The 26,855-nt window shown below is 42.0% G+C and overlaps 1 protein-coding gene across 2 annotated transcripts in view; it reads right to left on the reverse strand.

The window, feature by feature from the left end:
- The window catches only part of itga1 (integrin, alpha 1), a 54,076-nt gene extending 27,780 nt beyond the window's left edge, over positions 1–26,296 (reverse strand). Inside the window, exons 1-3 of one of the 2 annotated variants that reach the window (XM_034602684.1) lie at positions 25,996–26,296; positions 5,072–5,192; positions 2,955–3,064 (exon numbers count right to left, since the gene is read on the reverse strand). In XM_034602684.1, the coding sequence (XP_034458575.1) occupies positions 2,955–3,064; positions 5,072–5,192; positions 25,996–26,044 (280 nt within the window). In that variant the 5' untranslated portion in view covers positions 26,045–26,296. Of the gene's footprint in view, positions 1–2,954; positions 3,065–5,071; positions 5,193–20,148; positions 20,245–25,995 lie in introns of those variants that run through there. The other variant, XM_034602685.1, reaches the window with a different exon arrangement.
- Positions 26,297–26,855: the final 559 nt, after the last annotated feature.

Genomic DNA, 26,855 nt, shown 5'->3' on the forward strand with positions numbered 1-26,855 from the left:
GTTCGTAGTTAGCAGTCTCTCCTTCATCTCCGTTTGGGCGCAGGTTCCTGCCTTCTCCTTGTATCCTTCCTCATTATATTTGGGCTTTTGATGACTTCTCGTTGACTTCAAGAGTAAAACGATCTTTGTATTATTCTAACACACGTTTCATTTAAGCGAGTTAAATGAAACCTCTTTCTTGACTATCTCAGACTATGGGTGAGATGAGCCTTATGATGTGTCCACGCGGCACTGAGAGCAGCTTTGTGGAGCGGCAGAGGAGAATACTGTCTTTGTCCTCAGTGGACTGTGACTCCAGATAACAATCAGAACAAATCGCACTGATCATATAATCCCTCTTGGTCTGGAATGACCTCTGAGAAGTCAGAGGAGGATACAGGTCAAATGTCACTTTGTAAAGTGGCCTTTACTAAAACACACCAGTGTTTAACCAGGGAGCAGATATGAACTGTAATGTTTGTCTTTTACAGGGATGTTTCATTCATTCATTCTGTTTTATAAAGATGATGCCTCTCAGTTACATACTGTAAACATTAAAAAAATTGTTGTCTTGTGTGTCTCTTATTTTCATAACCTCCACGACGCTCCATGTTTTCACCCCTTGTGAGTTGTTCGTTTGTGAGCAAGATTACACAAAGCAATTAAAGAGCGTACCACAAAGATTTGCAGATCTGGATCAGGGGGCAGATCCAGGAATGTGTTTCCCCTTTCTTTAACATTTTCGCCTATTTCCCAGGAAATAATTGAGTTGGGTGTGACATTTTGTGCAGTTTGATTGATTTTAAAGGGGGACTGTTGGACCTTGTTGGTTGGTTGTATGTTTGGTGTTGTATGTGTTGGTTGGTTGTACGTACTGAACGGATCACTGTGAAACTTGGTGGGAGAATGGGACATGGCCCAAGGAAGAATCTATAAAAGTTTGATGAGGATCCAGATATAATTTTGGACTTTCTTTGACATTGTGAGACACAGTTTTCTCAGAGAATAATACATTTTTCTTGATGAAAACAATCTGGCATAAGGGATTTATATGCGTGTGCAATTTGGTGCAGATCCAAATAAAAATCTGTATCCAGTTAATTTAAATGTGGTTTCGTAAGGGGATTGTTGTGCCTTGGCGGATGTATGCGCTCTAATGAGTGTCAATCTAGCTTGATATTTTTATGATTGCAAAATCTGTATTTTAAGTTGGTATCTGAGAAAACATGCACTCTCACTCAGGAGCTCTAAATCGTGTAAGGCTACAGGCTGAATTTTCTGTTCTGCAGTCTTAATTCAATTTTCCAAAACCGACTATAAACAGAACAAAATAATGTTTAGCAGACGGTTTAAAATAAAAAAAAGATGTTCGACCATCTTGCCAGCATTTTAACACAATAATTATCCGTGGCATAATCACTTTTCAGTTTTAAGGGTCGGAGGGAAACGTGATTAAAAATTACAACGCAGTAACCACACAAATTTACGTTTGCTCATTATGGTTTTGGCATCTTTCCTCCTGCACTGCAATGGTGCAAACAAAGTGAGGAGACGCATTCGGTAACGCGAGACTAGGGCGTTGTAGGTGGGCACAGATTGAAATTAACCTCAGAGCTGATTGACAACATCAACATCCTGCTCGGCTGCACTGTTTGACTCGCGCTCCCCAGGGGCTCTCAAGAAACATCACTTTCAATGTCACAAGAAGATTGGTTTCTGGATAAATGTGAGTCAGTCAATTGAAGTGCATAGTTGCTGAGTCATGTCTAGTTCCACCTAAAATTCAGGATACAACAGTGCTGTTGTCATCAGGGAAACCACTCCCAGTTGTCTGCTGAGTGCTCTGGCTCCGGCCGCCAGTCTAAATCGATTCCCGGTGGACGTTTTCCGGACTTAATCTAAGATTGTGAGATTTAGGCTTTTGTCTGTCTAACTCATGGAAAATAAAAACAAATGAAGTACACTCCACTTGTTCAATTCAATTCAACCGATCCAATTTTATTTGTATTGCGCCTTATCATAGCATACATTATCTCAAGGCACTTCATAGAGCACTGGTGAGTGGAGGAGTATCAGTTCCGGCCGTTCCTCTACATTATCATCACTTAAAGCCTATAAATTACCAGCAGAACTGTTACTCCTGTTTCTTTAATAATCCTGAGGTGTAAACAGCTGCATTAAAAAGTAACAATCCCTAAACTGAGAGTCAACATGCGGATATATTCATTCACTGTACATATTCTCTCACATAATATATTCACTGTATATATTAGTTTAATTCCATTCATATTTGTCTATATTTGTCTATATTTCTTTTATATTTGTACTTATTTCTGCTGATGTCTTTTTGCTGCTGTAATATTGCAAATTTCCCCATTGCAAGACTAATAAAGGACTTCTCATTCTTATTCACATTCTTTTTCTTATTATATTATACACAGACACAGACACAGACACACACACACACACACACACACAGACACACACACACACACACACACACACACACACACACACACACACACACACACACACACACACACACACACACACATTTGCAGGCTGCTGACCGGCAGCTAAATTGTGTTTATCTGTTTAATTCAGATATAATTGGAAGGATGAAACTTTAAAACCTTGTTTATTTACCGTCTTCCTGTTCTGATGGCCCCCACTTCCTCCTCAGGAGACCCGCTCAGATACACACTTGGCTTAAACACACGGTAGCACTACAACACAAACACCAGCCAGCGCTAGGATTCGCAGTATTTCTCCTTAGCAGCTATCCTCATTCAGACTTTGCATTGACTTCTGTTCATTGTGAACGGCCTGACCAAACCCTTATCACTAACCATAACCAGGACGTTGGAAATGACGTTTTGCTTCATTAGGACCAGGCTTTGGTCAGAGTTTATGCTGGAAAAGGTCCTTTAGAGGTAACAAAAACGAGTACACACACACACACACTGTATCCTTACTCGGCAGATCCAGTTTGACACACGTGTTGTTCCCCTTCCCCACAGGACATTTGTAGACGTCTCCTGTTCGTTTTGCTGGCTGGCCCGACAGCGGTGATCCAATCAGAACCCTGATATAAACACAAAAAGTGGTGGAGTTTGGTCAATTAGAAACTCTGTCAAAACCCACACAACAGCATCACAGTTTTATGATCAACAAGCACACTTCCAATATTATTGCAGAAATGAAGAGTTGGCAGGTTGGAAGCAGTGACTACAACAATTTAGACTTGCCTCAATTGTCCTTGAAATTAAACACAAACCACAGGTAATAAATCTGCGGCTATAATTAAATCTGTGGCTGTCATTTGTTTATTATTACCCTGACACTAGGGTAGAGAACTGAAATCCAATTAAAATAGTTCACAAACATCTCTTCATTTTCACCTCGTTACATAATATAGCATGATGAGTTGCAGATGCCTGCAGATGTGTAGGTCTGTGCTGTTCAGGTACAGTGTGTGCGCGTGACAGTCTTGTGTTACACGACCATGTCCATGCGTGAGTTTGGTAACACTGTGTCACTCTGTCAGAACGCTGATGTGAAAAAGAGTGGACATTCTGCCCTCCTTTAAACATTCAGGCTTATTAACATTCCTCAACTCTAATGGGCCCTGGTCGTATGAAGCGAGACACCAAGTGGAACAACAACACGCTCTCGGCTCGGTCGCTTGTCAGCGGCAGCAACCTTGGTGTTACGTCACCTCACAACTATCTTTCTCCCTCGTAATATTGTCCCACATGCACACGCTCAGGGCTACATATCATCTCTAATTTTCCCTCCCCTCCTCCGTTTTTCAGAAAGTGTTTCATCTTTTTTTATTAATTTTTGTGCTTCTTTCATCTGTTCTCTTTCACTCCCCAAGATCTCTGATGTCCTCCCTCTGCTGTCTCACTGCTTTTGGCCCATGTTTGATTCCCGTGTTCGGCAGCTAAAGCCAGGCCCTTATCACGCAGACCCTTATACTCTATGGTGCAATCTGGAGGGTGCCGCAGAGCCGGAGTGTTCCCGATGAACCGTTGCGGAGGTTAGTCGCAGCTGGTTCAGCTGATTAGCAGCGAGCGAATCGCTGTAACTGATCTCATGTGAGCTGGATAAGATCATTACTGCAGGTACGGCCGCGTGGGAAAGAATCAGACACGGCGCTGCCACAGGTTGAAGACACGTAAAGACGGATGCAACTGAAGGAGAGATGACACACTGAGCCATTATCCACACTCTAATGGCATTTAACAGGGTTCGAAACGTGTGTTCCCAGACGGATTCAGCAAGCAGCCACGGATGCTTGGCTTCAGTGTGTTTACAGGCTGAGTGTGTGGATAGTCTGTTGGGCAGTTTATGTTTAACAGCACTAGCTGTTACAATAAAGGCAAGGATCCTCATTACAGCAGCAGCTGGTGTGTGTGTGTGTGTGTGTGTCTTCGCTCCCCTTCATTCACTTTCCAGGTAAATTAGGGTTTTCAGCGTTTGTTAGACTGCAGAGTAGAATTAAACTGATTTGAGGACTCCTCTTGGGATAATAAAACATTCTAGGATTGGTTAAACAGCTTGGGAGGTTTTCTGATAAAGAAAATGACTTATTATGAGAAAGGAAAGGAAGATACGGCTTATTATACAACTTTATCTCCAAGTTTTCATTTAATTCTACTTCTGATTTTCATCATTTCCGAAATTGAAAAATAAAAACCATCTTTAAGAGAAAAATACTTGACAGGACCTTTTATTTTGGTCAATGTCCTATCCATTAACATGGAGGAGGTGGAATTTATGACCGACACTGCAGCCAGACAGGCTTCACTTGAGAAGAGCAGTTATGTCGTCCATCTTTATTTGTATCTTTATATCATCCACTACTCATGAATAAGAGTTGGTGCAATGAGATGAAGCTGTGGATGCTTTACAGAAGAAATGAATGAATCAGGGACATGAGAAAAATCAACATGTTCATTTTTGTGAGTTTCAACTGGCATCTGTGCTTTGAGGAGGAAAACGCTGAAAGGGTGATGAATGTTTTTTTGTCTCTGGATACCCCCCCCCCCTCATTTCCTCAACATGTCCAGCTAATGACACCACTCACCATTTTCCCTCGCTGTTCTCAAACTGCTGGACAGTGTAGCCGAACATGTCCTCCAGTGGACCGCTGAATGACAGACCGTTCTTCTGGTCCACGTTGAAGGACAACACATGCGTCAACAGCACTGTGGGGACAAGGGGAATAGAAAAGGTTATACAGATGCCAAAGGCTGTTGTTTAATAAACTTATCGAGGCACTTCTTCAATGTGAGTTTAGACTAAATAATCTGATTATTCAGATGAGTAAATAATCCAGTGCTGAAATAAGCACTGAGACGTGTGTATTCATTTTCTCATATAGGTATGCATTAACATTCTGAATCAATATTTACAAAATATTCAAGATGCAACATGGAAATAAAAGATTTAATTACAGAACAACTTAATAAATATTAGACATATTTATACTCTAAAAAAAATATTTAGCGATACACTGTTTATAGATGAGTTGATAAATGATGAACGGTGTGAACCATATCTCTCTCACTCCCACACACACACACACACACACACACAAAGTCACTCTGGAGGACAGTCGAGGAATTTGGAGCATTAATGTGAAGCACTCTGGTCAGAGTCCAGTCTGACCTGCAGGACAATGGTTTCCTCTCTGCTCTCTGCGCAGTCTGCGTCCGTCTGTCACCGAGCTGAGCATATCACAGAGGCTCTATATAAATCCATCCATGTCTTATTATGCCTGCGCCACAATGACACTCTTTATATCTACTGTGCCAGGGAATTCCTCCGGCGTAATTTATTCAATTCCCTGACGTGTGAGGGAGTGCAGAGGAGTAGAGGAACAGAGGGATTACAACAAAGACCTGTGCAGACACAGACCACATACATGGGGACGCAAATAAAAAAGAGCAGCTATTTGTGCTTTTGCTTTAGAGCTAATGTGTCTGACCCGACTAAAAAAGGAGAAGAAACATACGGAGTCTGGACTGGAGCCACGCTGGTGGTGGAGCTGAAGAGATACTGGTTGTTCAGTCTGTTGATGCACCACTTTGGTCCAGACTGAAATATTTCAGCAGTGAATAAAGCCTATTGACTTTGGTGAACTGGTGCTAGCAAATCTTGCACTATTTGAAAATAACAATTGATGATATTTCCTTTAGCCTCAGCTCTCTGGTGATACTACTTATATATTAGCTGAAACACTATAGTCAAGAGTAATTCAAAACATAATTAATCAATTTATAACGTGTTTTACTATCATATCACAGTCTATATTCATTCATGAGGAACAGTTCGGACTCTATACTGTCATGACTAAGCCCAAAGTTCCATAGAATCTTGAACAGCTGAATATGTGTTGAATTCTCTTGTGCAAGTTAACCTGACATGCTTGGTGGAAGAAATACAGAAGAAGCAATACCAACATCCATCTGTGCATGAATGACGACCCACTCCCTAACTCAAGGAGGCTGAGATGCATAAATTACATGGGATCAGGTCTGTTTAGTCCCTTTTCTCTGCTTCTTATAAACAGAGCAGTTATAAAAACACACTGCTGCCAGTCATCATCCAGCCGTGTTTACATGTTGATCACATAGATTTCATATAAGATTACACGTTTTAATCCCCCTCTGGTGAGCAGAGAGAGACCCAGAAGAGAAACAGTGCGAGAAGCAGACCTGCAGAGTCATACATTATAATCCCAGCCAAGAAATATTATCCCCTCTGTTCCTCCCTCGTTCATTTCTCCACTTCCTCTGTTACCCCCTCTCCATCGCTCAGAGAAGCTCCATTTCCTGTTCTTATTAACCTGATTATACACATCCCCTGAAAATCCACGGGTACGCACACACAAACACGCACGGAGACAGACACACACACACACACACATGGGCACACACAAGCTAATTTAGCTGATTTAAGATGGCTTGGGGCCAACCGCGCCTTTTCCATTTATCACCCACAGAGCTCAAGGCTCAAGTACAGTTCACAGTCACGCTGAGCTGTTAATCATGCAGGGGTGCCCTCTGTCTATTGGCACACGTCTCATGTGGATACCCATCTGATCCGGGCGTCTCCTGGTTTTTGCTCTGCTCAAATCAAAACCAGCAAATTATGTAACCAGCTTTTTTTTCTTCATGATCTGGGCCGACATCTGCCCTGGAAAACCAATAAGTGGGCTCGTCCCTTGTGGATGGAAATGGGCTCATGAGCTTCAGAGGAATTGACAAATAAAGCTGTCCATCACTGTCTGAAGGCTCCTGCTCCACCCTTTTGAGTCCCGACTGAAAAGCAGCAACTATTGGCCCATCGTGCCCATAAGAACAGCCTCACGGAGCTGCTGGCATGACTGTAGACTCCTAGACGAAGAAGGGCACTTAATGGAGTGCATACCACCGCCAAGGCCCAACACTCACCTTAAGTTCAGCCAGGCTGTCATGAATTAGTGAAAATGTCAAAAGAATGCCCTATCTTGCAATGTTAAATGGATCTGCCTGTTTGTCCGGATACGTGCCAAAATTCAAAGGGTTCCTCCTTGGCCCATGTCCCACCCTCCCATCAGGCAAATCAGTGGAGTGGTTTTTTTTTGTGTAATACTGCAACAGACAAGCAAACGGGCATTGAAAACATGGAGGCAATGAGAAACGGGAATGAAAGTCAACTTTAGGGGATGTTTGTGCTCTGAAAGTCAAATGTAGAGCTCAGGGCTGCAATTCTGTTTTTTTTTTTGTAGATTAATCATAAAAAATGCCCATACTAAGACGATGTTTACAAATTGCTTGTTTTCTCCAACCAACACTGTCTGCCCTTGTTCAATGACTCAATTCATATTCAAAGTTAGAGCCCTTTATTATTATTTTTGTCATTTCACTAAGCAGTCAATCGACTTGTCACATCAGCGCTGATATAGTGTTTGTTATTGGTCCTTGGCTATGGTGTGGTCTTCCTCATAAGACACAGATACCTTTAACTTTTAACAATCCAGTTGTCAAGCCACATAGCATCTCGTGTTTCACATGTGCTAAAAGCCCGTAAATGCAAAGCGGATTTTTATGCTTTGAGTCTATTTTCTTTTGGTTTACGTGGTTAACTGCTGTCATAGTGTCCTAAAGATCTGCACTCGATGCTGCATCGGAACAGATCCTGTGCAGACACAGACCGAAGCTGATGTGGTCGCTCTCCTAATGTGCCGCTCACCTCCAGACATTGTATCAGACAGGCAAATACAACACAGTCCATGAGTGTCACTGTTGACTGAAAGAAAAATCTAATTTGTGCCCACAAGGAATTCCTCATCGTATCAAATATCACCGCCGTGACACTAAAACAGGTCTTTTCAGTTAAGCTCCACGTGGTCCTGATTGATTCTGGCAGCGTATCAGCCACACTAACCCACAATAAAACCCTTCTGCACTCTGTTGTCAAAACCAAAACCAAGTCTAACAACTCTGCAACGCATCAAGCCAAGTAGCAAGAGTCAAATACAGCCACACAGGGCAGAGAGCGGCACAGATCAGCACCTGCTGGCCTGGGAGACATCAGACCACCTATAAAACTGACCCCACGTCAGCACCTGTGGATTTCAAAGAGTTGTTCCGCCACAGTAAAAACACACACGGCTGGCATCTGCTCATCTGTAACAAATCTAACCAGCTATAATCAGCTTTAGAGCTCAACGCAAATCGGCACCTGTGAGCAACAGAGTCATTAACTAACCCTAAAACTCCAACTGCATCAGCAGCGGCAAGAAACATGTGTCAGGTGCGAAACTGAGCCAAGACAGACTGTTGGTGAGTAAACACCTGAAGCAGCTCAGAGACTGGTTAATCTCAATAAAACAGAGAAACAGAGAGAATTCCTCATGTTTTTACAACGGACGGGGGTTTGACTTTTCAAAGGGCTTTGGGTGGAACCTGCATCTATTAACCTCCACTGAGGAGGTCATGTTTTCATCATTGCTTGTCGGTTAGCAAGATTACACAAAAACTACTGGACAGATTAACCGAAAACATGGTGGAAAGATGTTAAGGACGTGATATGAATGTGGTTTACAAAGGGGACTGTATGGCCGAGGCGGGGGCATGATGCGCTCTCTGAGTCCCCTTCTAGTCTTAACCATGTCCTGAGGTTTAACAACATACTACTGGCAAAGGAGAGTATCTTCATATTTTGGCATGGCAGTGGGCAGCCTAGAGCGATTCCTTTGCTCGTCTATCTTTATCTGCTTTTTTTTTCTCCACTGCATTTTTTTTGCTTCTTTCCTTCTCACTCTCCCATAACCTCTCCTCTAACTCTCTGTTTCTCAGGCTTTTCGTCTTGTTTTGCACGTCGACATTATCCACACTTTCCTGTCTAATCACTATAAGAGTGGTTATCACGAGAGCTTTCGGCTCTGCTGACTCTGACTTAATTTTCTCATTTGGCCGTCTGCTTAGACGCTGCTTTATTCTTGGCAGTCGTAGCACGTGGGTGTGCAGTGGACACCAGAGGTCATGACTCTAGGCGTGTTTGTGTCTTCATATGCAGAGAACAAAAGAGGCTGCATTTCTTTGAAGTATTTGCAATAATACATCTTTTTTCTTCATAAACAATATGGTGAAGGTAGCAGCAACCTCAAGTGGAATTCATGGTGGCTAAAATGATGAAGAATAAAAGATGGTGTTACTGTGGAGTAATCGATTCAGGTGAAAGAGCATACGCGTTTTCAACTGTGAGTGTAACTGAGACGTGGAGATGGTTGGTGATTTGTTGTGCTTCTTTTATTTTGAATTCCGTGTTATTTATACAACATAAGAAGTAAGTGGGATTTGCCTCAACAGATTCATCTTGTCCCAAACCAACGTATTAGACACATTTGACCTGAATTTTGACCTGGTAAGAAAAGTCACAGGATCATCAAAGACATTAAAGCTGTTTTCAGACGTGAACCCACAGACCCAATTTTCCAGAGTTTGCCTTTCACATATGAAAAACCCAGCAGGAGATTGTCTGGGTCAGATGCGTTGGCAACAACAGGAAAATGTCCGTAACATTCAGGCGAGGGGTGGTGTCTGGTTAGAGCAGGAGACATCACGTGACGTAAAAATTCTGCTGCGGAAATCACGTGTTTTTGTTAACAACACATTGACAGCGACCTCAGCCCTTATCACCAAAAGCTCTCAAATCGTGTTGTGTTTCCAAGTTGACATCTTCGGCTGTCTTCTACATATATGGCATCTTTTTCATCCTAAAATATTTATACTCTTCTAGTTTTGCGCTCGCTGCGTATCGAAACATCACCAACATGTCCACTCACTCGCTGTGTCATTTCCCTGCTGTATGCTCACATGGGCTCACTCAAGTATTTTCAAGACATGTCACTTGAGGGGCTGCCAGGAAAAGGCTGCGAAATATTCTGACTATATAAACTGACTTCAGTGGGATTCATCATCTGGGAAACATTAATAACTCCGATATTTTGGTCCAAATGACATTGCCATCTCTAGAAACATGCAGCGCAGGCTCCCTCCCTCCCCATACACAATTAAGTCTGCTTCCTCTTCTCCATCCATTCATTAATTCATCCTCCCATCCCTCCGTCCCTCAAGAACCTCATCCATCTCTCTCCTGTTTCCTCCTTCCATTCATCATGCTCATATCATCTCATATACCACCGATCCCAACAGTCCTCCGCTCCTCCCTGCACTGCATCCTTTCATCCATTGACTGAACATGGCGGTGTCCGATTCCACTCTGTGAAACTTCCAGATGTATCCTCTGGAGCTCTGTTCTTTTTACCGCTGCAGAAAACATGCGGCCCACGCATGACATCATCCCCCCTGACGGTTGTCAAAGCTTTCGCCCCCGACACCACCACCACCACCATCACCCACCCACCCCTAAATTCTCTGTGTAGAATGCAGGGGTGGTTTGACAGCCTCCTCAACATATCCTTCCAACACACACATACACACAAAGCGCGGCATGTCTGTTAAATGTGCTGATCACAACAGTTCTGACGAACAGGGAGAGGTCCGGGATGCTGGCGGGGGTGGAGGGGGGTGGTGGGTGCAAGGGTGGGGCTTCTGGGATACATCAAATGCCTCTGGAGAGAAACACTAAAGATACACACACCCAGGGGTCAAACAATGACCTTCCTCCAGAATCAATAAGCAGCATGCAAAAATAATCATGTATGTCATGGAGGGGACAGTGAGAGAGAACACTAACACCGTGTGTAAACTCCTTATTCCTGCTAATCACCGACTCTTGCAAGGATCAACACAGGTCTATTTGAAGGGCAAAGTCAAAGAAAGCAGAGAGAAAGTTTGAAAGAAAACAGAAGAACAAATGAGAATATCATGAACAAAGAGAGGAGAGAAGGTTATCGTCACTTATCCTGAAGCAAACGGAGCAAGTTCACCTAAAGCTCCTTGGCAACGTAATAACTGTGTCTCATTTTAAACAACACACTCTACTGTTTACTAAGCAACATACGGTAGCACTGGAACACTCTAATTATAGTTTGAGAAAGACTGTCATTTATTTTGTGCTATCTTTAGCGTGTTTTTTAATAATCAAGTGACACTAAGTCTTCCAGCCAGACTCCCACTTAACCCAGAACACATTGATCTGTGCACTTATAGCACTAAAATTTTAATTAGTGCTCCAGGAATAACTGGACAGTTGAGAGCGTCCAGCCCACTGTCTGCTGTGCAAGTGGACTGATGCCTTAAATACACGGTAGAGGCCAGAGAGGGGTGTAGTTTAGTCGTAGTTTCACCAAACTGGTCGAAGCATTTCCAGACGACTGCTCTTGAAGAAATAGTTTCTTACTTTAGTTTATTTTTCTATTTCTATTTGCTTTCTTAGGGCATTTTCACATCAGAAAGTCCAAACTATGGTTTGTGTTTTTGTCACATTGTTTACATTTTGTTTGTTTTGGTTTCACATTTCACAATTTAGGAGCAGATTCAAGACTTGTGTGTGACGTATGTCGTCATCACCTACATGGGCTGTTTCAACAATACTTGACATTGATTGCTTTGTAGACAGGCGTGCATCGGACGTGTTGTCAATTTGTCTATTTTATTCGCAAACTTTTTGAATATAGTGCATAGAAAAAAAGTAGTATTTCCATTTGAATGGAGAAAATGACTGAACCGGTTTATTTTATACATTTTATTGCCACTGTTATATGATTATTGTATTAGTTTTACTACCAGCAAAATTAACATCCTTGTCTTTAGATAATTATGTCTTGAGGCAAAAAAAAACCATTATACTTAATCTTATTTGTTTAATCTTTATACAAACTGAAATGTAAAAATGAAAAGTTGTGGTCTTACAGGCAGTTACGCATTGTCAGCGTTTCTCGACTAACAACAGCCAGACGCAGCGACTTCCTGACATCTTGTCCAGCGGATAAACTGCTGTTCATTAAGAACAGGTTACAGCAAAAACCACAAACTGTTGCTTTTGCATTAGCGTTCTGCATGGATTAAATAAACCAGATGCACTGTGTTAATTGTCGGGCTTTGGAGGAGCAGCTAAGCTAAGATACGCTAACTGCCACCCGGCTCTGAGAGCAATATCCATCTTCTCATCACGTTATTGAAAAGAAAGCAAATATTCTCATTTCCCTTTAAAGTGAATTATTTTAAAAGTAAATAGTGATTTTAAGTGTGATCCATTGAGGGTTGGCTCCCTGTTTATTATGGGCTACTGTTTCAAAGCAGCACTGACATCAGAAACACGCCCATGTTTCTTAAGCCCAGCTCAGGTCTTTGTTTAGTGTGGATCATAACAGCAGATGAAGGTAATTCTTAGTTATGGGATATTTAGTAAACATGTACATGCATCACTTACTGGAATGAGACAGAAAAACATAAAAGGCACTAATAATTATATGCTTAGCATTGCTGCACAGACAAGAGCCTGCACAGTGCTAAGGCTTTCTGTTAACATGGTAGAATTAATATAGTATATGTCTAACATGTCTGAGTTACTGTGATCAAGATAATCCATCCATCCATGCGTTCACTATCTATACTCCTAATTGTTTGAGGGTCGCTGGGTTGCTGGAGCTAATCCTGGAAGACTATCATTCACGCCTACAGTCAATTTAGAGTCTCCAATCCACATAACCCCAATCTGCATGTCTTTGGACTGTGGGAGGAAGCTGGAGTAAACCCATGCAGACACAGGGAGAACATGCAAACTCCATTACACAGGAAGGTTCAATCCCAGGACCTTCTTGCTGTGTGGTGACAGCACTAAACACTAAACCACTCTGCTGCCCATCAGGATAATTATCCACAAATTAAAAGAATTATTACAATTGGTGGACGTAGAAGTGATTTTTTTCAACAGGTGCTCACACAGTACGTAACATGTTTTCTGCTTTTGTGACACAGGAGGGTAGATTTATTTTTGCCTTGTTCAAACCTCTTATTCCTTCTCAGTTCAGCTGCATCAGCTGCCAAAGCCAATAATTCTGTGGTTTGTCTTCTTGAACATATAGTTCCCTGAGGACTTGAACATTTTACAACATTTTTATGATTTAGTCGTTTCTTTTCCCTACACTGTAATCATTTGAAAAAGCAGAAAGAGATATCACTGGTGAAAACTAAGGAGTCTTCGTGTTTTCAACAACATTTTTTGGAAAGATCCTCCAGCTCTTTGTGGATTGAAGCTCAAAGAAAAATAAATAGAAGATAAGTGCAGGCACATTAGTGTGGACATGGCCTCAGCGGGGGTGAATCCCACTCCCATCATCACGCTCCCTCTCTCTGTCAAACACACAGATGTGTTCAAGGAAGGTCACGGCTCCCCATGAGGTTTGGTTCCTCTGTTGCTTTTTCAAGGCAGCTCGAGAGCAGTAAAGAAAAACACCACACGGGACACAACACTGACACATAAAGTCAGACAGGATGCTGAGAATTCGAGTCTGTGATGATGTGGTGACAGAAATAGTTTCAGATCAATTCAGTTCCTTCCCCAAATGTTAATGTCAAGTATTTCTCAGATCTCAAAGAATAACCTGAGGAAATCGAGAAGTTGTCGCATTAACTTTTCACCTGACAATCAAATGTATTTCATATTTTGTTTCTGCTACTGATGTCATGCTGCTCTTTTCACTGGACAGTAGTGTTGTTCCCTTGTGGTTAGAAACAAATTTCATGATCAGGCTCTGAAGTTGCTCTGGTAAGGGGGCCCGATTATCTTTTATTAGCATGCAAATATACAACATATTTAAAACAATACTGCAGAAATATACTTTCCACCAGATTAGAGGTTTTTAGACGCAGCAGGTACCACCTCAGTTTGTTTTCACATAATTAAAATGAACTTGAACGTAAGAAAAATCTAAAATAAACCACAAAAGCCTTGTGATTTGCAGCCAAACTGAAATTTGCATGAGTGAATTCTAAGACAATGGCTGCATGAGAGTTTTCGAGAAATCCTGCTTTTGGAACAAACCCTGCAGTTCCTACTTTTGCTACAGAAGTGAACATGACATTTCTCTTCGTCTTGCAAGTAAACAGCCAAAAATAGACGACCTGATGCAACATTAACATACTTCCAGCTTACTAGAAAAGAGGGTAAAGTGTTATCGTCGTCAGCATCAACCATGAATGTCAGATCTGGTGTTACTTGCTCGCTTTGATTCTGCCGTGAAGTAAACAAACCAATCTCAGTCGGGGGGGTCTCTGGAGGTTGGTAAAAGGCTTCTACTAAAACGTGAGGGAGAGAGAAAGAGCTTCAACCATTTCTCCAGATGTTGAATGTACTGATGTGCCATCCAATTAACTGTTTACCTCCATATTCTGCCTCGTTCCGAGCTATCTGACCTGCAGAACACTGTGTCCATGAAACACTGCAACCTCCAATAAGTTCCGCTGCTTATTTTCCCATGAAACTTTTGTCTGGCAGAAGAGCGTCATGACCAGTATTGGCCGTTCGTGTTGGCCTCTTGTCTGAGAGGTTAATGTGAACATGTTGCCCCAGGCAGACGCCACAGCCCCACTGCTCCCTGTATGATGCCAGTATGATGGATAGCTGTGGCCTGCTGATGGCCTGGGAGTGAGAGAAGGGGGAGGAGGGCTCCACTGGCCTGGTGCACAGATGCAGATGCAGCATTACACAGACACACACGCACGCACGCACGCACGCACGCACGCACACACACACACACACACACACACACACACACACACTCGTACACACATTCTTGCATTCCTCTGGGTCTTGCCCTACCTGCAAAGTGCTGATAGCTTAGATCCTGGTTGTATATGTCTGTGTGCGTCTGTGTGCGTGTCTTTCAAGGAATTATGGGCTCCTAGTTGGCACTTTGTGATAAAACAAGGAAATAACTCTACAGGCCTAAGTCCTGTTTTATGACTATACACCCAAAACAAAAAGAATGTTTTCAATTTAATGTCAATACCAGGAAATGATTAAAGATTAAAGTTCAATGCTGGCTGTGGTATAACAACAATGAATCTGTCCTCGTCATTTCCCAGAACAGCTCCTGCATTCAATAATGATTTTCATAACATTTAGTGCAAAAAAAAAGCCGATCAGTGTGCAACGTATGTGCAGTCAGAGTTGGTTTCTGTCTGTTCACCATAACAGACATGCTAACCAGCTTTTTTTATTTGTCCATAAATAACCAAACATCAACAAATAGTTATGGATAGTGAGTACATGTTGGAAAACACTTGTTTGCTTTTTTGGTTAAAGTTAGTCAAGAAAATCAATATCATGTTCATATATGTCCTTTAAATATGAAGCTATAGCTACTGGGTGGTTAGCTTAGCTTAGCATAGAGACTTAGAGCAGGTGGACACATTGTAGCTCTAAAGTTAATATGCCTCCCAACACCCCTAAAGCTAATTATACTAATTGCTAATTAATAAAGTAATTGGTCATTTTATCTAACTCTGCTATAAAGCAAACGTTGCAAATGTTGAACTTTTCTTTCTCTAAATATTCACATGGGTCATTGTGGAACTGCCCTCGCAACCTATTTTGCTTTTTAGCTCGACCATTATAAAATCATGTAAAGACGCCGTGGAGACGACAAACCGTCTTCTCTGTTTGGAAAGCAGAAGCATTAGTTGTCCTTTTTCTCTTTAACCTTTGACCTATTCACTCTTTTCCTCCCTCTCTGTCACAGACCTCCCCTGCGATCTCCCTAACATCTCACCAGAACATCCTTTACCTCCACTACCCTTTGCCTGAACGTCTCCCGGCTGCTGCTGCCTCCATTTCCCTCCTCTTTGAGCCTGACGCCTTGCAACAACTGTGCAGAGCCAGAGGTCATGTGATAAGAAAATACCTCAGCGCACAACAACTATCTGTGGACAGAGGGTGACTAAAGAGACAGACAAAATGCGGAGAGAGAAACTCATAACTCATCCTCTGCTGCTGAGATAAATGTGGGGGTGTAGTTTCTATACGCCTAATATTTTACGATATCAAGCAGAACCTGTCAACTCCCCCTTTTTTATTCAGGCTTTTTCTTCAATGTGGAAATGATTATTCCAGAGGTTAATAGGGTTAAGAGGATGCTCCTGAAAATACTGAAATTCTAGCAGAGTGAAGAAAAGTGGTGACAAGTGATGAAGTGTGAAACACATGCTGATCGCTTTTATGTGTTCAACGTGTGTCTGTGTGTGGCTTGACCCCGTGTGGAGGGTAAGACCTACGTAAGCCGACACGACATGTGATGTCGCACCTTCACGGGCGTCTTGTTTATTTGAAGACCGTCTCAGACACGTATCAGTTTCTTTCTTCAGCGTGCGAGTGTGTGTGTGATGTTGGCTGAAGTTTGAGGATTATTCCGCACTTATCTCGTGATCGTGCAAGTCTTTGTGTTGACTTTTGAGCTCAGAGGCCACTTATAGGAAGATTAGCTTTTCAAACACAGAAATTCCCTCGTTATTCAAACACGATTTATGGAGAGAGAACTGATTAATTGTCTTTCAATGTTGCATTCCATCTAGGTGTGGTGAAAAAATGAACCGAATTTCAAGACGTTTGGCAAAATAAAAATGCAAAGTCACGCCTTGGTTCCATCTATGCACTGCTGAGTCATTTTATACACCTAAGTCACACGCAAAGTTTCCACTATCTCTTGGCTCCACTAGCTCATTCTCTCTTTTCATCCAATCACAACCTGACACGCTCGCCTTGAGCCAATCACCTGTAAGCTGTCAAAGTTGTAAATGTTCTCTCTCCGGTCATTCAGCTGTCAGTGACCCGCCTCCACCCCTGCACCACCTCTACTCTGGTCGTCTCCCTTCAGCCATCCAACCATTCTCTGGTGCCAATAAAACCATTAAAACGATGCAACAATAAAACAGCAGCACTGTCAAACAATGTAGAAAACATGATGGGAAATTGTATTTCTGTTACTCTTGTGTATTGACTTAAGGGCCACTTTCAGTAAGACTTCAAATAAAAACTACTTTAAATATTTAAAATCTATTTTTCAAACTTTCAGCTTAAGGCTATTTCATCGCAGATTGAAAACGCACATAAAACTGGTGGATTGAAACCCTCCTTTGGTCAAATGGCCCGGTCGGAAAACATTACTTCATATTCACAACCAAATAAGACCAACACAGACAGTGTACATCTGCTGCATGTACCCACTGTAGAAGAATGAGAGGCACCACTGAGTTCTGCAGCCCACTGCTAAAACCATAAGACTCCTGGAGGTGACTTCACATCAAACAGAGACAGTTTGGCCCAAGCGTCACCTTGGCAACCCCCCGAGTTTCCTTTTTATTTCTGTCTTACTTCCTCGTCAGCAGCTCGGAGACAGAACGTAAGCAGTGATGACTCAGTCCTGTGGTGGAGCCCAACCCTGGTGTGTGTTTCTGACGGTCATCATTCATATACACACACAACAGAGACATTATTCACTTTAATGGACTCTAATAAGATTAGGCAGCTCTGTGAGGCCATAACGCTCATGGTACGGTCTTGAGTAAAGGGCAAGAGATAGAAAGTTAAAGTCAAAGTGAACTTTCTTCTTCTTGCTGTTTCTGTCTTGCTTTTATAAGCAGACATAGCGGGAAATCTAATTAAGGTCCTTTGTCTATTTTCATTTGTAGTTGCACTCTCAAACTGAGAGAAAGCAGATCCTTTTTCTTGTTTTTCTTGGTAATTTGAGAGAGTTGCTGCAGTGACACTTAAATGAGTCAAGTCAAATGCAAAAATTAAGCCTATAATAAGATCTGTAGAAATTGGGACATCCAGAGAACTAGTGGTTTATACCAATACCGCATAGCGTCTTGGTTCTCGGTTTGATTCTGACAGGGGATCTTTGTTAGATTGCAAACCCATTTCCCTCTCTATATACATTTCCTGTTCATGACTGTCAAAAAAATGTCCAATAAAGACCCCCAAAAATATTTCAAACTGAATTCCTTTACACCCTGTCCACACTTATTCAGATATTTAGCAAAACAAATTTTCATTGTCTTTACTTTGTGCATGCCCACTGCTTTCTTTACCAGTTTCTCTCCATTTGGTTTGCAGTGCTAGGTCTAATTACAACTTTGCAGCCAAATTGAGCATCACTGCACCACATATTTGAACATTCATGGATGTCTGCCTCGCCCAGTATTACTTGGACCCTATCGTTCTTCTCTGGTATTTGACGGATCATTGATGTAGACTTTATAAATGGTAAATGGTCTGTATTTATATAACGCTTTTCTAGTCTTGATGACCACTCAAAGTGCTTTAAAGTACAGTTTTCCATTCAAGCATTCACACAAACATTCATACATTGCATCTAAATCCCCACCTACTGGCTCGGCATGCATTTTTGTATGCTCGTCTGGATGGAGATATTTTGTCAAACGGAAAAAATATTAATCCAAAAAATATCTGCAGGGGTTTAGGCAAGGCCTTAAAGGTTTTGCAGTTTCACGTGATCATTGTCCACTCTGCAAATTCTAGTTTCACAGCTGTCACAAGGCGCACAGACAGCGGAATAAGTAACACCACACACTTACACATCTGCAGAGGGTTCAGGCAGCATGAGTATGAAACTCGGTCATGTGGGTGGCATTTGTGGTTTCACAGCCTTGGGTCTAAATCTTCCTTTGACTAGCGCAGTTCTTCAAGGAAATATTGGCTCCTCTGTTTCATGTTTGTGCACAGAGAGCCACTTCCTGCCAGATCAGCAGGCAGGGTGTTCAGTCACCTCCATGTGCACAGCGGGTGTAAGAGCTTGTCTTCATTTGGACAAGCTTTATGTGATACGACCCCCGTTGAGCTCAGTGCCACTCAAAAAGGATTGAATCAAGTTCACCAAAACAAAATACACGCGTTCTACGTCAACCATGTACAAATCACTCTGAACATTACAAATAAACTTGGCTAAGAGACTTTTTCTTGACCTCAACTGAAAGAGAGAATATTGCTGATACTTCGAAAATATGTCGAATTTCATATTTTTCCACTGATGCTGAAAAAAACTATTTCCAACAACCGAGATATGTTGATATTAAGTTTTCACATGTTTTGTTATCTTGACTTTATTTAGTTTTGAATTAGTATTTATAATACTAAACTTGTTGTATCGTGTTACCTGATACTTATTGGCTAAATCACAATGCACAGCTTCTCTCGTGATTCATTTCATTATGTTATTCTGACTTTACAGTGTCAAGACAGTGAAAATGCCCATTTGCGTGTCAAGGCAAAGATACAAACAATAATATTCTATAACTATTATTGTTAATTCAGCTCCACAATACATATGAGAACTGGCTGCAAATGGCAGGTCCCCTCATCTGCTCTTGTGGATTTCCTGTACGACTTTCAAAGTCAAGCCCTCGAACAGAACACATGTATCCTCACTGCAGCTGCATTACAGCTGCAACAAGACAGCTGAATCACAACGAAGGCTGTCATGTATCGTACAAGCAGATGTGGATGACATTGTTCAAAGCTAGAGTAGATTCTTGTCTTATTTGATGTCCACGTGAATGGGAGTTCATGTTCCCTGTCAATTCTTAATTCCTTAGCACAGTAACTTCAACTTATTTGTCCTCAGAATCCAAACACAAAGAGTTGTTGAACAGCGTCAACAGCGTCAACATATACAAGCATTTGTACCACCATGTCTTTAAGGTATTAAGACCTGTCCCCAAAGATGAATGCTCCATCTTTCTTCCATCACATGTTACATCTTAAAGTTGTGTTGCTTCTGTTTGTAGCTGTGACTCTTAGAGGTCAGCAGAAGTAACAAGGTTCCTGTTATTGTCCAGTCTCCTTCGTGAGAGGAACTGTTTCTGGTGACTATGCCCCTTTTCTCTCTTGATGTTTCATACCATGTCCCCTGCATCGTTCAGAAACTCTTTCTTCTAAACAGGACTTCTGACTTCTGAAAACAAAAAGGAATGGTCTCCTGATTTGAACATTTGGTTTTGATGGCACCGAAACAGGGAATTCAAGACTCTGCTGATACAATCATATTGGCTATAAAATTATATGATAAAGATCTTATAGCACTTTCAACTACTCAATTCGTCTTTGTTGCTGGTTAAAGCCAACAATCAAACAGCTTCAACTTAACACAACTAAAGGGAATACAACAAAAATACTGTGTGACTAAGGTTCATTAAAACTCATACTCATAACTCAACCAAACCTTCAACAGACAAACAGGGTATTTTTTTTAGATCCAGTGTGACCCTAACCCTACAAATATGCTCTTCACACCTTGTCAGAACGTCTTTGACAAAACATCTTCAATTTCCTTTCGTGTCAGATCATTCCAGTGATAGTCTTCTGTAAATCCTTTGGTAGGTCAAATCCTCTGGATCAATTGTTCTGCTTCTTTGGAACTTAGCTATGCATGTTGCGCTCCTGGTGCATGTCGACCTCTCCGTGCTCCTGTGAGACCTGTGGTTACAGCCATAACTCCTGCTGTGTGAAGATGCGCGGATACGTTTATGTGTCTCTTCGGAGAACCATAAGTCACACAAAACATCTAAGTTGAATTTGGAGGATGTCACGTGCTGCAGCGCGGAAGAAATACAGCCTTCCCACCAACATATAGTTGCACGAAAAACTTTAACTTGTACTGGTCCTATCCTTGTATACTATATACAAAATACGTCTTTGTACAAAATCTAAAATACAGACAGGAAATGTGAGAAGAGGGGGAGGTGTGACATGCAATGTAGGTGCTAGGCCAGAAACAAACCATTGAAGTTACGTGGTATGAATTTTAACCATTAGGCCACCAGTCACACCACATTCACTTTGAGGTGTTTCATGCACCCGTCAGTTACTGTTACAAGACAATGTACAGTAATATTGGCTCTTTGTGAGAAACACAAATACATAAAGGTTGCATTAAACCAAAAGTCAATCACTGGTGTTGAGTATGAAGTTAATTCAGTGTTGTAAACTAAATCCCATGATCTACGCAGCAGAGTTAATACATCACTCGCCCGAACAACGAGGAGGATTTGTTGCTGTTGTGAACGCGTCTGATTAACATGTGACCACAGTGATCAGTGGATGCTCTGAACCAAAGTCCCAGATTGTCTCACGATCTCAGTTTGAATCTAAACCACGAGGTAAGTGTTAAATAATATGCAGACGGCAGTGTTTGTAAGAAGTGTGAAAACCTCCACCTCTACCACATCATCCATCTGTGAAGGTTCTCAGCCATCGAGTTCCTGAAGACACCCACATGAGATATCACCCCGTACACAAACTGCTACCGCTGTCGCTTATTATTCACATTCCTTTCGACTGAGGGGGAAAAGTTCGTATTTAAGCTGTAATGACCTGTTTAAATTTAAAATATACAGTCTAGAAGCGAATCAGACCGTCCGAAGTATTTTGCTTTGTGATCCAGCAGGGAGCGCTCACTGTAGGTTTGACCTATTGTATTTCCTCTTGACCTATTGATAAAGTAAGTTAGTAAAGTTAGGTGGCCAGGGGGATGCTAGCAAGCAAAGCCGTCCTAGGCAGACAATTATGACACCAAAGCATCTGAGAAGCAGAATGTGTTGAGCTCTTCACCAGTAATAGCAAAGTAACAAACTAAGTGTTCAACCTCGTATGACTATAGTGGAGTGTGGAGGGAATATATCCAAACGAGAAACTGGAATAAATTTGAACAAATTGCATGCAAACTTAAATTCATTCAAACTCGACATTTGTAATCAGGAGAATTACGTTTTTATGCCGATGCAGAATGGCAGTTGAAAAGTGGACTGTGGAGGAGGACAAATCATGGTAACAAAAGATTAACATTACTGTCACACCTTCTAAATATGTGCATGACGTCATACCTGTCTGAGACAACACTTAACACACGTTTAAACTAGAATGACACTCAGGAGAAGGTGTTCCTCCCACCAGACTCAACAGTCCACTTAAATCCAATCATGCCTCATCTAAAGTGCACACACTGGAAGATATCAGTTCCCAGAGTATGTCTGATTTTTTTCATCAAGATCCAACAATTATTTTCCGGGTAATGCCACGAAAAACGCCCTATCTCGTGACATTAAAGATAGTGATTACAAATTCCTGAATGAGCCCCTTTGTCAACAATGCTTCCTATCCTTCCATCAAGATATGTGCAAATCTGTTTGGTAGCTCTCGGGAAATCTTTCTGACAAACAAACGAAAGCAAAACTTTCTTGGCGGATGCTAAAAATTAGCACACCACGGATGCTGATGAGGACACGTAATTAACATAATCGGAACATAATTACTTTGCTCATTACAAATTTCTGCTGATTGCTGTGACCGAATTAAAACTAGTAGAGATGGAGAGAAGGAGGAGGAGGAGGAGGAGGAGGAGGAGACATTTGGCTAATGACATCAGTGGCCGAGTTCCCTACTCAGTCTTGTCAGGCTCATAAATTCAATTCAGAGCTGTCTGAAGACTTATATCTCTTGACCGCACAGCTTTCAATTAATAAATCGTCTACTGTGGTTTTCTCCAGTGCAGCTTTCTGTTCACTCAGGAAAACGCAGAGACAAGACAAATTCCCCAAATGGAGATCTGAAAAAAAAAAGCTATCCCTGTTGAGGAATCTAAATCAGTTCATGTCCGACCAACCTTTCACCCATTTTCTCCACAAAGCCTGAGACATTAGACACAAGTAGGAGGATCATGTAGTCTATAACCTCTGTGTCGAGGCAGATAACGAGGCAACATCTACTGTGTTAATGAACCATTGGAACTCCATAATGACCCTTTGGCTATTGAGCACATCTGACAAACAACATGTCACCGTGTGTGATCTCCGCTCTCCAGTCTCTGAGTCGAGGAGTGAGCTCAAAATAAACTTCAGCTCATTCACAAACACGACAAAGAGAAAAGGAGAGTGGCTGCCTAAAGTAGGATATTGATGATTATTTGATTAATTCAAAATGATGTTGCTAAATGACCATTTTAGTCATTTGTCAAGCAGAAATACCAAACATTCTCCTGTTACAGCCTCTAAATTATGAGAATTCATGACCTGGTTGGGTTTTTATGTCTCACTAAACTGAATTATCTTTGGACTGTTGGTTCGACAAAACAAACAACTTAATCACATAACGTTGGGCTGTAGTAAATTCAGACTTTTATTTACGATATGTTAACATTTTAAAGCCCAAATGATTATGTAATGGATTCACTAATGACAATTATCACATAAGTCATTTTTCAAAATATGAAACAGTTGCTAATTTCAGCTTCTCCAGTGTTGCTGCTTTCTCCGTTTATATTAGGCTTCAATACTGTTGGGTTATGGACGGATTAAGAAACAATAACAATAACAGTTAGTAGAAATCCGTCTTGATTAACTGCTTCAGTCAGATATTGACCAAAAACAAACATCTGGTTCCAGCTTGTCAAACATGAGGATTTGATGCTTTTTCCTGTTTTGTATCCACGTAAATTATGTTTCAGGGGGTTTGAACTAGAGCTTCAACCTACGAATGTTTTAATTATCTTTTAATACTTATCGCTCAATTCGTTTTTCATTTGATAAAAAGTCCCAAAATTTTTATTCATCCATCATAACTTCCTTGGGGACAAAGTGGCATCTTCAAATATCTTATTTTGTTTGACCTAAAGTCCACAACCTCAAAGATATTCATTCATAATGATAAATGACAAAGAAAAGCATTTCATTCTTAAGAAGCCCAAATTACAGAACGTTTGGCACTTTTTAACATTAATTTAACAACACGTAAGAATTGCTTCAAAATGAGAAAACTGAGTCATTGATTATCAAAGTAGTGACAAATTATTTTTCCGTCCATTGATTTATCAACCAATTAGTTCAGTTATTTCAGACTATTTGTCAAATAAATTAAAGTAAATTTGAATTTTGCTGAGGAACTAAATGAGCAAGATGATTGATCGGTTGACCGTAACATGAACATAATCATAAGTTGCAGTCCTAGTCTCCAGTAAAGGTGTTCATGCTGTTCACATCCTTAGCAAGCTCGGTCACTGCGGTCCGACACGAGCAGATTGAAGCCAGATGCTGCTCTCCTCTGCGGTGCCAAACTCAAACCACCTGTAGCCCCATCTCCGTTAGGAATTTACAGAGATTAAATGCTGCCACTACAATAACCACATGTGGGCCTCTGAGGCAGGCAAAGGTAGCTCCGATAGCAAGAACCCGGGATCTCCCAGCCCGCGCATGGCCTTCCACCTCCTGTGTAACCCAGATGAGGTCATGTCTAAGAGCTCCGACTATGTTACTGGACCTAGAACCCCAAGTGGACATAAGGTATTAATAGATCAATGCAATAGTTCAGTGAAGATGTCCAGACTGGTTGTGACCCAGTGGAGGGGCACTAGTAAACCTGGTTTACTGGATGTGGTGATGTGATGGTAAGGATTTGCTTTTGTGAGCCTCTGATGATCCATATACAATCTCTCTCTCTCTCTCTCTCTCTCTCTCTCTCTCTCTCTCTCTCTCTCTCACACACACACACACACACACACACACACACACACACACACACACACACACACACACACACACACACACAAACTAATCTCCATCTCTAACTCAATTTTCTAATGACCATCACAAGCCACAGCATCACATGTAAGCGGAGGGATCTGGGAATTACAGAGAGAGACAAACACCCTTTTACTCTCTTCTTCTTCTTCTTCTTCTTCTTCTTCTTCTTCTTCTTTACCCTCTTCTTCTCTTCCTCCAAACTCAGAGGAGTGGCTCACTCAACTTTCCCCTGGTACTTCCCCCTCATCCTCATGTTTGAACGACTTGGACATGACCTGGGAGTTAATCCACTGCTGCTCCTGCTGCTGTGGATCTGAACCATGGGATCACATCCCATCACTGGACGGACTCCCTTGTACCAACACAGAAATCCTTCACTAACCCAGAGCCTCACTTTCCAGTGTCTAAAAACTGAAATCTAATTTTATCACTAATGATTTGTGGAACATTCACGCCGCATTCATGGTTTGCAAACACAGGGACATTGTGAAATAAGCATGACAGAGCAGAAAATGCAATCCAAGTTTCGTCTCTTTTCCACTGAAGTCTTGTGTAAACACTGGCGTGGGCAACATCCAATTAAGGCGCAATGGACTGTAATGTGTTTATTATACGAGGCAGTGCCATGCTGCTGCGCGTACAGGCAATTAAGGAGGCTACTCTGTGGTTCCCCTCCACAACATGTGGCCAATGCGTATACGGAAAGTATTTAGGGGTAGTTAACGAGGACACTGTGGTGCAGGCAATGGGAGGGACACACCTAGTGCATGCTTTTAGCCGCCCGGTCGTCAATTATGCAGACCGGGATGATCTAAGCCGGTGGACGGCGAGTGCGCAAGAGATGCGCCGCTGCCGGAGGAGACCTTGACGCGGCAGAAAAACGCGCTCCCTCCGCCTGTCACTCATTATCCCATCCTATAATCATTACACGTTTAAATTCTCTCATTAGGACATTACTCACCAACGCATGCCACGGCTGTCACAGTGAGCTGATGCCTGGTCCCGAGCATCTTGACGCGCAGAAGTGGGTCCAGCAGCTTCAGTTTATTCCACAGACTTTGTTTCTCTGGTTTTCCTCCTCTTCACGGCCGATGCGCGCACAAGCAGAGAGATCAGAGCTAGACGACAAACAACACGGGTCCGCCGGGCATTTCCTGTGCTGCAGCAGCGACTGGTTAAGAAGAAGAAGTTTCACGCTGCAGAGTCTCGGGATGAGGAGCTCTGTTCCATGGCGTGTCGTCTCTGACTGTGGAGGCGAGCGGGACAGGCAGAAACAGGGGAGGAGGATGAGGAGGAGGAGGAGGAAGATGGGTGGGAGAGTTGTAAGGAGTTCACTATGCGTAGGACCTCATAAACTGCCTTCCGCGGGGGCTAGGTCTGCGAGTGCATGGGAAATAACAGAGAGGAGAGGGGGACACAACTGTCAGACTCCCCGAACAGCAGAACAGTCTCAGTTCAACTTCCACAGTTCGCACTGTGCCACTGATCCAAGGTCACTTCAACCGTCTCAGAAGCCAACACAGCGTAAACTTAGTTTCATTATACTTGCATCATAACTGCATCCTCAGGTCAGGGAGGACTTGGTGTGGAAATGACACTGTGGCAATTGTCTGGGCAGAAAAGTTTAAACTCAATTCCAGTTCAACTTTTACTTATAATGATAAAAGACAAAAATCAAAAATCAAAGACAAAATCAGTGTATTCAGTGAACATATTCAAAGATCTGCTGCAAAAAATCTAAAGGCAGAAACAACTATATATCCAACGCAAACAGCAACAATGTTGGTTTATTGCCTTTTTACCACTTTGGCACTCAACCCT

This window comes from Hippoglossus hippoglossus, chromosome 12 (genome assembly GCF_009819705.1).
Source record: "Hippoglossus hippoglossus isolate fHipHip1 chromosome 12, fHipHip1.pri, whole genome shotgun sequence".
NCBI classification, from domain to species: domain Eukaryota; kingdom Metazoa; phylum Chordata; class Actinopteri; order Pleuronectiformes; family Pleuronectidae; genus Hippoglossus; species Hippoglossus hippoglossus.